The sequence below is a fragment of the Apostichopus japonicus genome, chromosome 13 (assembly GCF_037975245.1).
Source record: "Apostichopus japonicus isolate 1M-3 chromosome 13, ASM3797524v1, whole genome shotgun sequence".
Taxonomy (NCBI): Eukaryota; Metazoa; Echinodermata; class Holothuroidea; order Aspidochirotida; family Stichopodidae; genus Apostichopus; species Apostichopus japonicus.
In genome coordinates this window covers 7,325,331-7,338,818 of record NC_092573.1, presented here as the reverse complement: position 1 = coordinate 7,338,818, position 13,488 = coordinate 7,325,331, and the positions used below count along the sequence as shown (strand labels likewise).

The 13,488-nt window shown below is 37.9% G+C and overlaps 1 protein-coding gene across 5 annotated transcripts in view; it reads right to left on the bottom strand.

The window, feature by feature from the left end:
• Positions 1-13,488, bottom strand: part of LOC139978689 (uncharacterized) — a 46,561-nt gene that overhangs the window by 4,408 nt on the left and 28,665 nt on the right. For all 5 annotated transcript variants that reach the window (XM_071989094.1, XM_071989098.1, XM_071989095.1 and 2 more), the window contains exons 15-19: positions 10,040-13,277; positions 9,147-9,411; positions 8,546-8,700; positions 5,964-6,051; positions 4,813-5,164 (exon numbers count right to left, since the gene is read on the bottom strand). In XM_071989094.1, coding sequence (XP_071845195.1) covers positions 4,813-5,164; positions 5,964-6,051; positions 8,546-8,700; positions 9,147-9,411; positions 10,040-13,277 — 4,098 coding nt within the window. The remainder of the gene's footprint in view (positions 1-4,812; positions 5,165-5,963; positions 6,052-8,545; positions 8,701-9,146; positions 9,412-10,039; positions 13,278-13,488) is intronic.

Below are 13,488 nucleotides of genomic sequence, written 5' to 3'. Positions count from 1 at the left end.
TATGTATCCCATTCACTTACCTACATAATGATGTAATGTATCCCATTCCCTTACATATATGATGATGTAATGTATCCCATTCACATACCTGGGTCATTCCATGTCAAATCAACCAGTGGTCCCCAGGTGACCCTCTCAGATTTAGATGAAACTTCATCAGAATGATTGAGTATGTCCCAAATGAACACATACAAAAAATTAAAATCATACTCCATGTCGTTTTCGAGATATGGCCCGTTGAAATTTGGTCGTTGCCGCCATTTTGCTCGTTTGCGATTCGCAAAAAGTGACTTTTGTGATATTTTCCGACTTTGAAAGCTCATAATTCAGTCTTTGTACCAGGTAGAGAGCTCAAATTTGGTATTCTATCTTACTTCTTGCCAAAATTTATGAATCTGCACTCAATTTAACTGTATCTCCTTTATTTTTCTGGTTATGATCACCCAAAGTAGGCACTTTATTCTGTCGAAAATGTTTTTTGTGATTTTTAAGGTCACCCTGTGCCCACATGAGAGGTCACATGAATCGTATATTCCTTGGATATAATCTATGGTTGTATGTCTATACCCATAAGCAATTATAAGCCCACCAATGCATTAATTAAGAAATGGCATGGGGCCAAAGTTGGCTCCAGCCAGAAAAAGGTCAAAAAGACCCCGCCCTTCTTGACCCCGGTTGACCCCGCGATCAATTGAAACATTGATTGAAATGTACACCAGTTAAATATATATATTATATCTACTTGTACATCAAATTTCAGCTTTGGCACTCAACTCCTTCATGGTATGGTGGCAATTTGAATATTAGACGTTTTTCGCACATTTTTTAATCTCAAGCTTATATATTTGTCATGTAATCATAGTATAATAATGAGTGATATGATCATTGTATCCTTGTTTCAGTCAGCTGAATCAAAATGTAACATAACAAATTGTTTTAGGTCAAATTAATGACATTTAATCACATCATTAACGATTCACGCACATTTAAATTACTGGTTCTGTCACAACTCTCAATGCTTCAATGTCCTTACAGTTTTCTTACCACACATGGATGTCCATATACAAGTAAAACAAGTTTAGCACACTTTAATTTCTTTTACTTGATGAATGCTTGCAGTGTGGCTTGATATACAAGTTAGCACACTTTAATTTGTTTACTTGATGAATGCTTGCAGTTTGGTTGGAATGGTCTTTTAAGTATTCATGAGGAAGAGTGTACTGGCTGCTTCCATGTCCCTGTAACTCTGGAGCACTGATGACACAAATAATAGCTCAGAATGGTATCCAACAATTATTGTGGGTGTTTTGTGGCCAAGGAAGTGCATTGGAGTTCTTGGTTCGTTTCATTAACTTCACAAAGACATCATTTTCTTCCTCTGAAATTTCCACTATAACCAATGTACCACTCATTGTCGTACATTCCAGCGATGTAACGCTTGGTTGGTAATCTTTTGTGTCAGCCTGAGGTTGAATCTTAGCAGAAATGGATTCTCTCTCCTCTGCATGGTCTCTAATGGGCACAATTTTGCAGTGGTTGGTCATTGGAGAGTCGCAGCTTCTCAATCTTTCCAACATCAATGGGTATAAAAATGTGATGAGATCGTATTCCTGCTATAGTTTATGATGGTGTCTGCACGTGACACACTGGTAGTATTGTTCTAGAATGTAGTGTCTACATGTGACACACAGGTGATATTGTTCAAAAGGTTTATACAAATGAGTTACCAGTGTTTGTATAGCATGAGGGGGAAAAAAAGGGGACTGGGTTAGGTTAAAGCAGCATTTTGCGTCCTTTTCTATGGTTTTTTTCAACCTCACTGATTCCTCGATGCCATAACAACATACATAACTAGCTTATCTATTCAAATCTTACTTCATATGGTGGCATAAAAGTCGAAAAATTTACAACTTTTAATTTTGTATTTCTCGAAGATATTTTCTGTTGGGATCCCAATAAACCTCAACCATAATATATTTAAAAGCGACGTAACTTCATTGATCGATATGTAATACAACAACATGCTTGATTTGTGTAGATTGTCTATGGCAATTGAACCAGGGAGTTGTTAGAGTACCACCCCGCTGGTTGTAACAAGTTACCAACTCGACGTTTTTGAATCTATATTTAGCAACGGCTCAAACTAAATCTGCATCTCTGATTGGTTAAATTCAAACTAGTGGGTTGGGGGAACTGTATAGATGCGATTAATATGAAATGTGTAATTTGTCGGAGGACACTTTTCACATTATCTACAAATGTCCTTAATTACTCGCCAATTAACGCTTTTGACAGGAAAAAATGGGCTAATATCTTAGTTTGCTGTTTTGTGATTGATATATGTAAAAAACTTGATGGACTTATCAAAAAAATGGAAAACGGTGACCAAATGCAAAATGCTGCTTTAAAGCCAGAGAGCAGTAAGACAGACATGAGTCTAAAAAGAAAAGTCAAGGTCAAAATTTCTTTTTGATATATTGTATCTTAAAAATGAACATAATCTAAGCATTCTGGTGAAATTTGCATTCAATTCCTACAGTATGTTCCATTTTTGAGATATTGACAGTTGAAGTTATCTGATATTCTACCAAAGTGAACTTGAAGCAAACAGGTGTAATGTCACAGTTGCACACTGACAAATAATGTTTTCTTTTTTCTGTATTTTTCAGTCTATTGATTTGACCTTAATTGGATAGGAATACTAGTTTGTCTAAAGGGGATGTGAAGATTATAAAATACCAATACCTATGGTACATTAACATTATGGATGCATCCAATTGTGGAGTATAAAATTAGACATAAATTTTAAAGAAAAAAATAGCTTTAGTTATCATAGTGCAACAATGACGTCAAATCCGTTTGCTCCAAGTTCACTTTTAGTACCAAAAGGTGGCAACTTCAACTGTCAATATCTCAAAAAAGGTACATAGGAATTGAATGCAAATTTCATCAGAATGCTTGGATTATGTTCCTCTTTTAAACATCACAAAGAAATTTTGACCTGGACTATTCTTTTAAGTACTGGCAGATTTAAATTGTATTGTGTGGTTTAATCCATGTTTCTCTACAAAAACTCTACAACAGTACTGTATACTACTGTATATAAGGCTCCAAATTGTGTCGTGTGTTATGGGAGATTTTGAGGCACTACAGGTATGAGGGACCAGCCTATTGGAGGGTTAACTTAAGTGATCATTTATTGCAGTGGAATACATGCATCATCAACCCATTTCTAAAAACAATAATAAAAACAATCTTTTTTCTAACTGCAAAAAATACATTACACAAGCTTCAAACTTGAAATACACTGTATGATATTAACTTAGTGTACGGAGTTGTTAAAAAATGTGCGAAAAACGTCTAATATTCAAATTGCCACCATACCATGAAGGAGTTGAGTGCCAAAGCTGAAATTTGATGTACAAGTAGATATAATATATATATTTAACTGGTGTAAATTTCAATCAATGTTTCAATTGATCGCGGGGTCAACCGGGGTCAAGAAGGGCGGGGTCTTTTTGACCTTTTTCTGGCTGGAGCCAACTTTGGCCCCATGCCATTTCTTAATTAATGCATTGGTGGGCTTATAATTGCTTATGGGTATAGACATACAACCATAGATTATATCCAAGGAATATACGATTCATGTGACCTCTCATGTGGGCACAGGGTGACCTTAAAAATCACAAAAAACATTTTCGACAGAATAAAGTGCCTACTTTGGGTGATCATAACCAGAAAAATAAAGGAGATACAGTTAAATTGAGTGCAGATTCATAAATTTTGGCAAGAAGTAAGATAGAATACCAAATTTGAGCTCTCTACCTGGTACAAAGGCTGAATTATGAGCTTTCAAAGTCGGAAAATATCACAAAAGTCACTTTTTGCGAATCGCAAACGAGCAAAATGGCGGCAACGACCAAATTTCAACGGGCCGTATCTCGAAAACGACATGGAGTATGATTTTAATTTTTTGTATGTGTTCATTTGGGACATACTCAATCATTCTGATGAAATTTCATCTAATTCTGAGGGGGTCACCTGGGAACTTTTCAGAAAATTGGTTGATTTGAGGCGGAATGACCCACCTACATAATGATGTAATGTATCCCATTCACTTACCTACATAATGATGTAATGTATCCCATTCAATTACCTACATGATGATGTAATGTATCACATTCACTTACCTATATGATGATGTAATGTATCCCATTCACTTACCTACATAATGATGTAATGTATCCCATTCAATTACCTACATGATGATGTAATGTATCCCATTCACTTACCTACATAATGATGTAATGTATCCCATTCAATTACCTACAAGATGATGTAATGTATCCCATTCACTTACTTACAAGTTGAAATGTATCCCATTCACTTACCTACATGATGTAATGTATCCCTATGTAAGCTATCCTAACTATCTACATAATGATGTAATGTATCCCATTCAATTACCTACATGATGATGTAATGTATCCCATTCACTTACCTATATGATGATGTAATGTATCCCATTCACTTACCTACATAATGATGTAATGTATCCCATTCAATTACCTACATGATGATGTAATGTATCCCATTCAATTACCTACATAATGATGTAATGTATCCCATTCAATTACCTACATGATGATGTAATGTATCCCATTCAATTACCTACATGATGATGTAATGTATCCCATTCAATTATTTACAAGTTGAAATGTATCCCATTCACTTACCTACATGATGTAATGTATCCCTATGTAAGCTATCCTAACTATCTACATGATGATGTAATGTATCCCATTCACTTACCTAACATCTCTTTCTGGATCAGCTGCTTCTGCATCTTCTGGAAGGGAACCTGCCAATGTCTTCTCACTTTCTCTTGAATGACCTCCTTTTGTTGAGAATTTCCCTTTACCAGTAGCACCTTTTCTCTTGGACACTTTCTTTGGTTCCACAAACATTGCAAGGCCATCGTCTTTATCGCTACTTGTTGATAGACTTCCAGGTTTCTCCGTCATTTTCTTTGTCTTTCTTTGCTGTTTACCAGATCTCTTGTTAGCAACAGTGGACTTTGCTGTTTTCTTTCCTGGTAAAGATTTCTCTTTGGTCAGAGTATTATCATCAGTGCTCTTATCTGGTTCTCCATCCTCTTCCAGAACTGTCAAAATGGTGAATGGTACACATTATCAATTATATTCCTATTGTCATTTGCTACATGAACATTTCAAATACTTGCTTAGGCACCACTCCCTGCCCCCCTCCTCCTCCCCTCTACCACCACTCTGCCCCTCCCATACATATTAAACAATACGGCCCTTAATGATAATCCCACTCCCATTGATTTGTAAACTATAATTGGACAAAGATGTAACATGTCTGTGTGGATTATATGTACAGTGTCATGCGTTGAAGTGACCATCACAGTAAAAGGTCATATATTCACAGAGCGAAGAGTCTAATTTCACATAGCACACATATACACAAACATAAGGACATGTATGAGAGAACCAAACCAATTCAAAAAGGGAAAAAACAACTACATCCTATTAGGGTGTCATGCCTTAAAGATCTGCTTTGTTGGCTCCAGTTATAGCACACTATAGTTAAGAAAGTTTTGCGATTACGTAATCGACCTGCCACGGTCGTAAATCGACCTCAGGCTCAACAATTAGCCTGCATAGCTTCTTAACACCATTAGGCTAGAGCTTTGTGTGTGCATACTGTGTGGAAAAATGCTCATGTCTACTGTGTAGTTATTCATAGAGCGTTCAAACAAAAACCCTCATACAAGAAAAAATATGTGGCAGGCGTTTCAGACTAATTGGTAAATAGAGGTCATTTTACGACCAAGGCAGTTCGATTACGAAATCTCAAGAAACTTTTTCATGATAGCGTGTTATAGTCTGGGTCTATACAGCAGACCTTTACTTAGAGCAGAGAATCAGAAGAGCAGTTACCTTGATGTGTGAACTGATACAGTTCTTTTAATTTCAGCCTGGCTTGCTTCCTCCTAAGCTTCTTGACACCATATTTTCCCAACTCCTTCTGCAACATTAGAGAGGAAAAAAGAATCTAGTTTTATTCCAAAGAATGTGACAATAATAATCATTACTTTTCAAAACATAATTTACATCCCATCTTCAAATCTATTTCATATATGAGATAATGGTACCTGCATTAAATACTCACCCGTGGCATTGAGAACACCAAATGTTATATAGGAAGCAATATCTTAGCTAAACATCAGACTCACTGAATGATGTACAAGAATGAGCCATGAAGCTTATAGATGTTATATCATCTCATTGTTAATGTTGTGCAGCATGCATCAGACATCTCACAATGCACTTTTAAACTGAGTTTTCATAGCTTCTTGTAGAATAAAGAAGAGATTGTCTTTTGTATTATATTTGGTTTGAAGAGTTATCAGGAGCTAACAGAAACTAATAAGAAGCGAGTCACATAGTGGGTCACAAACTGTAGCAAGCTATAACTTTCTAGAAGATTATAAATGTGTGATTAACATTTCCTACATGTTTAAAGGTAGTCAGTATAGGTATTTCAAAAAGTATTTTCCTGGAGGTCTTTACTCTCCAAATTATTCTCAGATATTTTTAGGGAATACACAAGATTCATGACTGAATGTCTAAAAGAGGACAATTTTCTCGAAGGTTGTAGTACAAAAAGTATAAGAATTTTGACCAAAGGTGACCATATCATATTTGGGGCCAATACAGCATACCTTCATTATATTACAAGATAAACATTGGTCATTTTAGATTATTTGGAGGACTTCTGTGTCCTTTGTATACTTTAAATGTAGCAGTGAACATTCTATTGTCTGTTTACTTTAACACATACAACTTATTAATGACTGTGTATGCCTCACTCCTTGCAGGATGGAATGTTTCATCTGGAATATTGATGACTGCGAGCTTTGGTCACTCACTGCTGTATAATCTATAGCAGTATTCAAATAAACTCCCCAGAAGTGAAAAGGTGTAGACAATAGCAAAATATTTATTTCCAGGATATTTGACAGCAGGACATTAGAATTTGAGGTCTTTACTAAAGGGATTATACCAAATCTTTGCTTCTGTTCTACAGTTAATTGTTTTGTTAAAATGACAAAGAGACTTTGCAGTGATGCATCTAGCCTAAATAATAGGATAAACATAAGGTGTTTATTGACTGATCAATATTAAATTCTTCAAACTTACCTCAGTCTGAAGATAGCAAAAGAGATCTTAATCCAATACTATCAAGTAAATCTGTATTGTGATGAGCATCATACTTCTATGACTTATATACAGATGTACACATGATACACACATAACACAGACAATGTATTCATAGTGCCAGCTGTTCAGACAGCTGTGCACAAACACAATTAGAGGGCGCTAATAAACAATTGAATAGATGCAACTCTAAGGAAAGCCATTCAAGTAATAATTTGAATACAATTACTGTATGTATTGTGTGTAGAAAATCTTGGAGGTGGTTGTAAGATCACCCAGTAGCCTATCTGTTTGTATGTACAGTATCTGAGAGAATGTACACTTTATCATTGCTATGCCTCTCAAGACAACTCAAGCAGCTTAAATAATGAATCAAATATTTTATTATTTCAAAGCATTTACAGTCTGAATCAGTCCGAAGTGAAACAATCAGTTCTGACACAGTAGACTCTAGTTTAACAATAGCCCACCACAAACAATATAACTTTTTTACAATTATGTACAAGCAGCTTACATTGGTAGGTCACTTCAAAACCATTTTACAAGTTGCGATGAAAGTGTAGTATAGAGCAAAGAATAACATAGCTAATCAGGATGCTGAATGCAGTCTTGGAGTCTCTTTAGGTTAAAAGCAGTATAGCTTCATGGAGCATAGCTAATATATGACTTGTGTTGTTAGAGGTATTAATGTAATGTTGTTTCATTGTGTTGGTTGAGCTACTGTAACAGATCTCACTGCCACCATTGGCTGTACTTCCGTCAGACTTGCCTCAACTTTTATGTAAAACGCAAAGCTAACATGCGGTCTGATTTTGTATGAGATGAAATGCTCTTATGGATAATACATATATATAATTATGACCTTTAGCCCAAATGTTCACATCATATATTGTGTTTGAAAGAGCTATAACTCCTTTACTCTCTTTCATTCAAAAGTTTTATATCCTTGATTAAAATGACCAGACTTCTCATGTATTTGCAAACACAAATTCAAAATTTATAATTTTTGCACGATCAAGCTCCCTTTTTTTTATGATATGGACATATCAGCTTATTTCAGAGCAAATAAAATGCAGGGAAATTATAGGATTCAGATAACCATCAAAAGTAAAGTTTTAAATGAAGAATTGTTGTTCATAAATATCAATAACAGCCTTTAGTCGAGTCTTCACTTGATATCAAGCCCATTCATCACTACATAATCAAATGAATGGTATTCCTTTCTGCCGATATATCGAACAGACGTGGGAAGTACCCAAAAACGATCACACTCATGAAATGGAAAATCTGTAGGAACTTACAGTAAGCTCAGGTGTTACCATGTCATCATAGGGGGGCATTGGTGTAATCGGTGCAGGAGAGAGGAATTCTTCAACTGACAGACTTCTAGTATTGACAATCTTTGGGGCAGATGGAGTCTTGGAAACTTCTATGTTAGTACTGTTTCTCTCCAAACCTGACAATGAATGCAAATGTTTATGATCAAAGCACAGTTTTTCACTGTGTTAGTTAGTATCAGGGTTAGTAGTAGGGTTGGAAATACTTAAGAAAGGTGAAGTTACATGATAGTTGGCAATTTGGATAGGCCTAATGACAAGAAGTACTGTAGTGTGCAGACCAACAGAAGGCCTAGTTGCTTGCGTGTTACTTCCAATAGACCTACCTCAAATTGCTTTCATTTTTAGTTTGATTCAAGCTTAAGGAGACGATACCGATAAAATTACCACAGAACGGCCGCGAAAAATGTGCAAAGATCGTATCTTCAAAATAATCCAAAGGTCATTTACTAGCTTCAGTCGTTACAATCAATGCAATCAACGATAGGCTACCAATAAACCTTTTCACTGTTGTCAGGGTAAGCAATGCTGTCACCTTTTATCACATCTATTGATAGTCTCTTACCAGCATGTTTCTTGCCTCCCGAGGCCCCACCAAGTTCCTGTTCTGACCAAAATTGCTCATCTTCGGGAGCGGTGGCTAGCTCTTCCATGAAGCTCCTGCTGCATCCAGGAATAGCTTCTGATCTAATATCTTCCTCACCACCAGTATTATGCCCTACAACATCCATAGCAGATGTACCTTTATGCTTGCTGGTACCACTGTTTGACCTCTGTGACCCTTGACTGAGACCATCCACCTGGGAGGTTTGAGGAGTACTGGTAGATGTCTACATTTAAATGAGAATACCAGAAAATCTTGAACTTTGCTCAAAATCCACTGTCAATTTTGTTTATTGTAAACTTCAATGTGAATCGCCTACAATGACCACACACAGACTCTGGTAAAAGTCCCTAGGCAGTCTCATAAGTGAAGATAAACAGTGTGGTCTATATAACATTTCCAAAGACTCACAATATATGTAACAGGACCTTGCCTATTCTAAATGTAACATATAAACTAGGAATAATGGCCGAAGTGGGCTTGGGGCAAATGTGCCCGACAAAGTGCGCAGACGTTATCATATAACGTTAAATGGTTCAACCGTTAAATGGTTCAAACGTTAAAAGGTCAAGTTTGTTGATATTGCTTCTAAGAGAGAGGAGTTATACATGACAGGTACATAAAGTAAATAGAGCCACAAACCTGTCCTGGGAAATTTCTGACTGGTGTGGCTTTGTAACGTTGTGATCATTGTATATAGTGAATTAAATTAGTTCATAAATGAACACTAGAGCTGTCTAGGGAGAGAATGGGACACTGCTTTTACTGCAGTGAATGCTTAGATCAACATTTTTAATTATGTGTGGTTTTATTATAGTAAAAGGTGGTGAAACATATGAAACTTCCACACTTACATGAGTTTGCGGTTTACTAATAGCGACTTGTCTCGCACCATCTTGAGACGTAAGCTCAACATCATCTTCGTCATCTGTGAGGTCAATCTCTCCCAAGATATTTGATCCATTCTGTACTAGCACCACCAAGCCATCATCATCTTTTGTGAGATCAATCGACATATCCTTCATCCCTTCAATGTTTGGTATAGAGGACACTGTTCCCTCCTCTGTGGTCGGTGCAACGCCAGAAACTATATCACTGTCGTGTGTTGAATAACCGACTTCAACCTCGTTAACTCCCAAGCAGACATCATCCCCGAATCCTCCGTCCTGATCGAATGCAAATTCTTCAGCAAAGTCGACTGCATGGATATGTGAATCTTCTCTTCCGACATCGCCATTTCCCTCGTCCAAGCTTTCCTCACATTCCACTTGTTCAGGCTGCCCTATTCTCGAGTGAATTTCTTCCTCGCCAGCATTGAAGACCACAAACCTTTGCAAATCTGCTGTTCCTTCATCATCAGCAGCAGGAATGAGAGGAATATTTGTCATTGATGCGATCTCAGAGGGCGCTCCTAGAGATTTCTGTGTCCATTTCTCTGCTACAGCGGATGGTGATGCTCTTTCCAACGATGAACAACTGCCTTGTTCGTCGTTCGATCTGGTATCTTGCACATTACTTAGTCTCGGTACACTTTTTCGAGCAGTCTTTCTCGAGGGAGAGTTACCGAATACTGGAGATGACGACGTAGGAGTGCAGGGTTCCAAGGGAGAGAGAGGAGTGGTTAGAACAGGTGAAATAGGTACATCGATATCAACTACTTCTGGCATGTTCTCCTTCCCCAGTACGCTATGCACTTCATGGATGCCGTTTTCGTCCCGGTCTAAATTGACGTCCGATGAATCGTTCAGAGAGAGGTTGTTTGTCCTCAAGTGGAAAATGTTCAACTTTTTGCCAAGATTGACTTTCAGCTGTGAAGTTCGATCCTTCTTCCTTCCAAATTGGTAAGGAGTTGAAATTTTGAAATCAGGCAGATCTGTTGTGTCGTTGGAATCCAAGAAGCCTCCTGCGACTCTGACTGTGGGTGGACTGTCACTAATATCTTTAGAATTTGAATTAGCATTGTTCACATCCTTGAATTCTTCTTCCTCCTCCTCCACTTCTTCATTCTCCTCCTTTTCTTTATTCTCCAACTCTTCTTCCTTCTCCTCCTCTCTCTGCTGAATCTGCCCCTCCTCTTCTAGCTCTTCTTCCTGTTGTTCCTCTTTCTTCTTCTTCTGTTGGTCCTTTTCTTCTTCCTCCTCCTCCTCCTTCTCTGTATGTTCCTCTGATGAAAAAGCACCACCATCATCATCACCATCATTACCATCATCATCATCACCATCATTATTATTACCATCATCATTAACATTATTATTATTATCCGCATCATCACCATCATCAAAGAGCGAAGGAGACTGACTTAATGAAACCAATTTGTTTTCCTCTAGTGGGAGAGGAGGTTTGATTGGAGTTTCTCCTGAATCCCTCACTGCATTATTCCAAGTATTCCAGACACTATCAAATGGATCTGGAGTTGTCTTCTGATTGTTAGCTGCTGTGGATTCTATTGTGGTGGGATAGTTTGTTGGATTTATTTCATTACTAGTTCCTATGCTATCATGGCTACTGCTGCTAGTGATGTTATTGCTTTCCACCTTCAATCTAATACCACCACCACCAGGCTTGAGTCTCTTTAGTGGTCTGCCTCTTTGAGTATTTGTGTCAGTCGTGTTCTTTCTTTTAAACTTAAAACCCCTCTTCTTGGTGGCCAATTTCAATATCTGAATCCGTTCTGGTATGGAATGACTTTTCTTCCCCTTATTCACCCGTTTAATCCTCTTCGGGGAGGGAACTTCTGGTTCGCCCTTCTCTGGTGTTTCCGGAGGACCGGGTGCTCTCAGACTCCATCTTCTTTGTACCAACAGATACGCATCCGTGTCTACTTTCTTGCCGGATGGCAGAGAATTACTCGGCAACGAAGAAGAAGGATATGACTTTTGACTACTTCTAGCCAGGTAGTCTTGGCTTGAGGTGGTGGTAATCTTTCTGGGCCTTCCTCTTGGTTTTTTAGGAGAGGCAACTGATAAACCCGAACTTATATTTCCCTCTGAATCGAATGAGTCGCTGAGACCAGACTGACTACTCAGTACTCTCACCTTTCTAGATCCTCCCTTCTTCCTTGAAGAGTCGCTGAGACCAGACTGACTACCCGGTACTTTTACCATTCTAGATCCTCCCCTCTTCCTTGGAGTGAAAACATCCGAAACATCTTCCTTCTTCTCTTCCAGCAGCATCTGTTTTGTGTTCTGGTTTTTCTCTTCTCCTGCTTGCAAACGCTCCTTACGTATTCGCATGTCATCATTCTCGTCAGATGCGGAGCTTTGCTGTTTCCTTGGCATCCTCCTTCTTCGTCTAACTCGAGGTGATATCTTCCTTTGCCTGCCATCACTACTACCATTCCAATCAACATCATCATCTGAGCTCAAATTAATCTTCAAATTGATCTTCCTCGGCCTTCCGGGTTTCCTTCCAGGTGATTTTTCAACTCTTCTAGAAACTACCTCTCTTTTCCAATTCACAGAAGATGCAGGCTTTCCTCTTGACACATTTTCACTCATTAAAATTCCTTTCTTCTTGCTTCTAGAATCATCTGTATCAGGAGATTCTGCCAATCGACCGGGACTTTTCATTTTTTTTTTGTGACAATGTTTCGTTTCCATCTGTGACTCTTCGTCACCTGAAGTGAATTCTACCACTCTATCTGAATCTTCACTACCTCCTCCTCCTCCACCGTTCTCCTCCAGACCCTCATCCACCACCCTATCTACATCCTGACTGTGCCCTCTCTGACTTCCCTGCATTTCTCTAGCTACGCCCTTCCTCCTCCTCCTCCTCCCCTTTTCAGCTGCCTCACTCGACTGTTGTTCAGTCGATTCACCATTTGTTACCTTCTTGACACCTTTCTTCTGAGAGAATGCAAATTCATATATGTCTGTTAAATCAGCTTGGTTGGGTAGTTCCTCTAAGGTGGAATCGCTGCTCATATCTCCCACAAGTATTGTATTATCATCACTGTTATCATCCCATATACTCTGTATTAGATCTTGAATATCTTTCTCTTGATTGACAAGTTTGCTCGGAGTTGTCTCCTTCACTGGTCCACAATCCCTCAGTCTCTTCTGACAGATTGCATCCAATTCGACCAGGTTATACCTGTAGAGATGTGGAGCAAATAACTATCTTTATCAATTGTATTAGATCAATTTGTTTCTCTTCCAATAGCTCTACATTTGTAATACTTCTTCATAATTGCATACAAAACAATATCTTACAACAAATCTTTGCCAATCTGAGAATAAAGATTATAGTAGAAATAGTTGAAATAAAAATTTGCAAATATTGAATTGTTTCTGAGCATGGATAT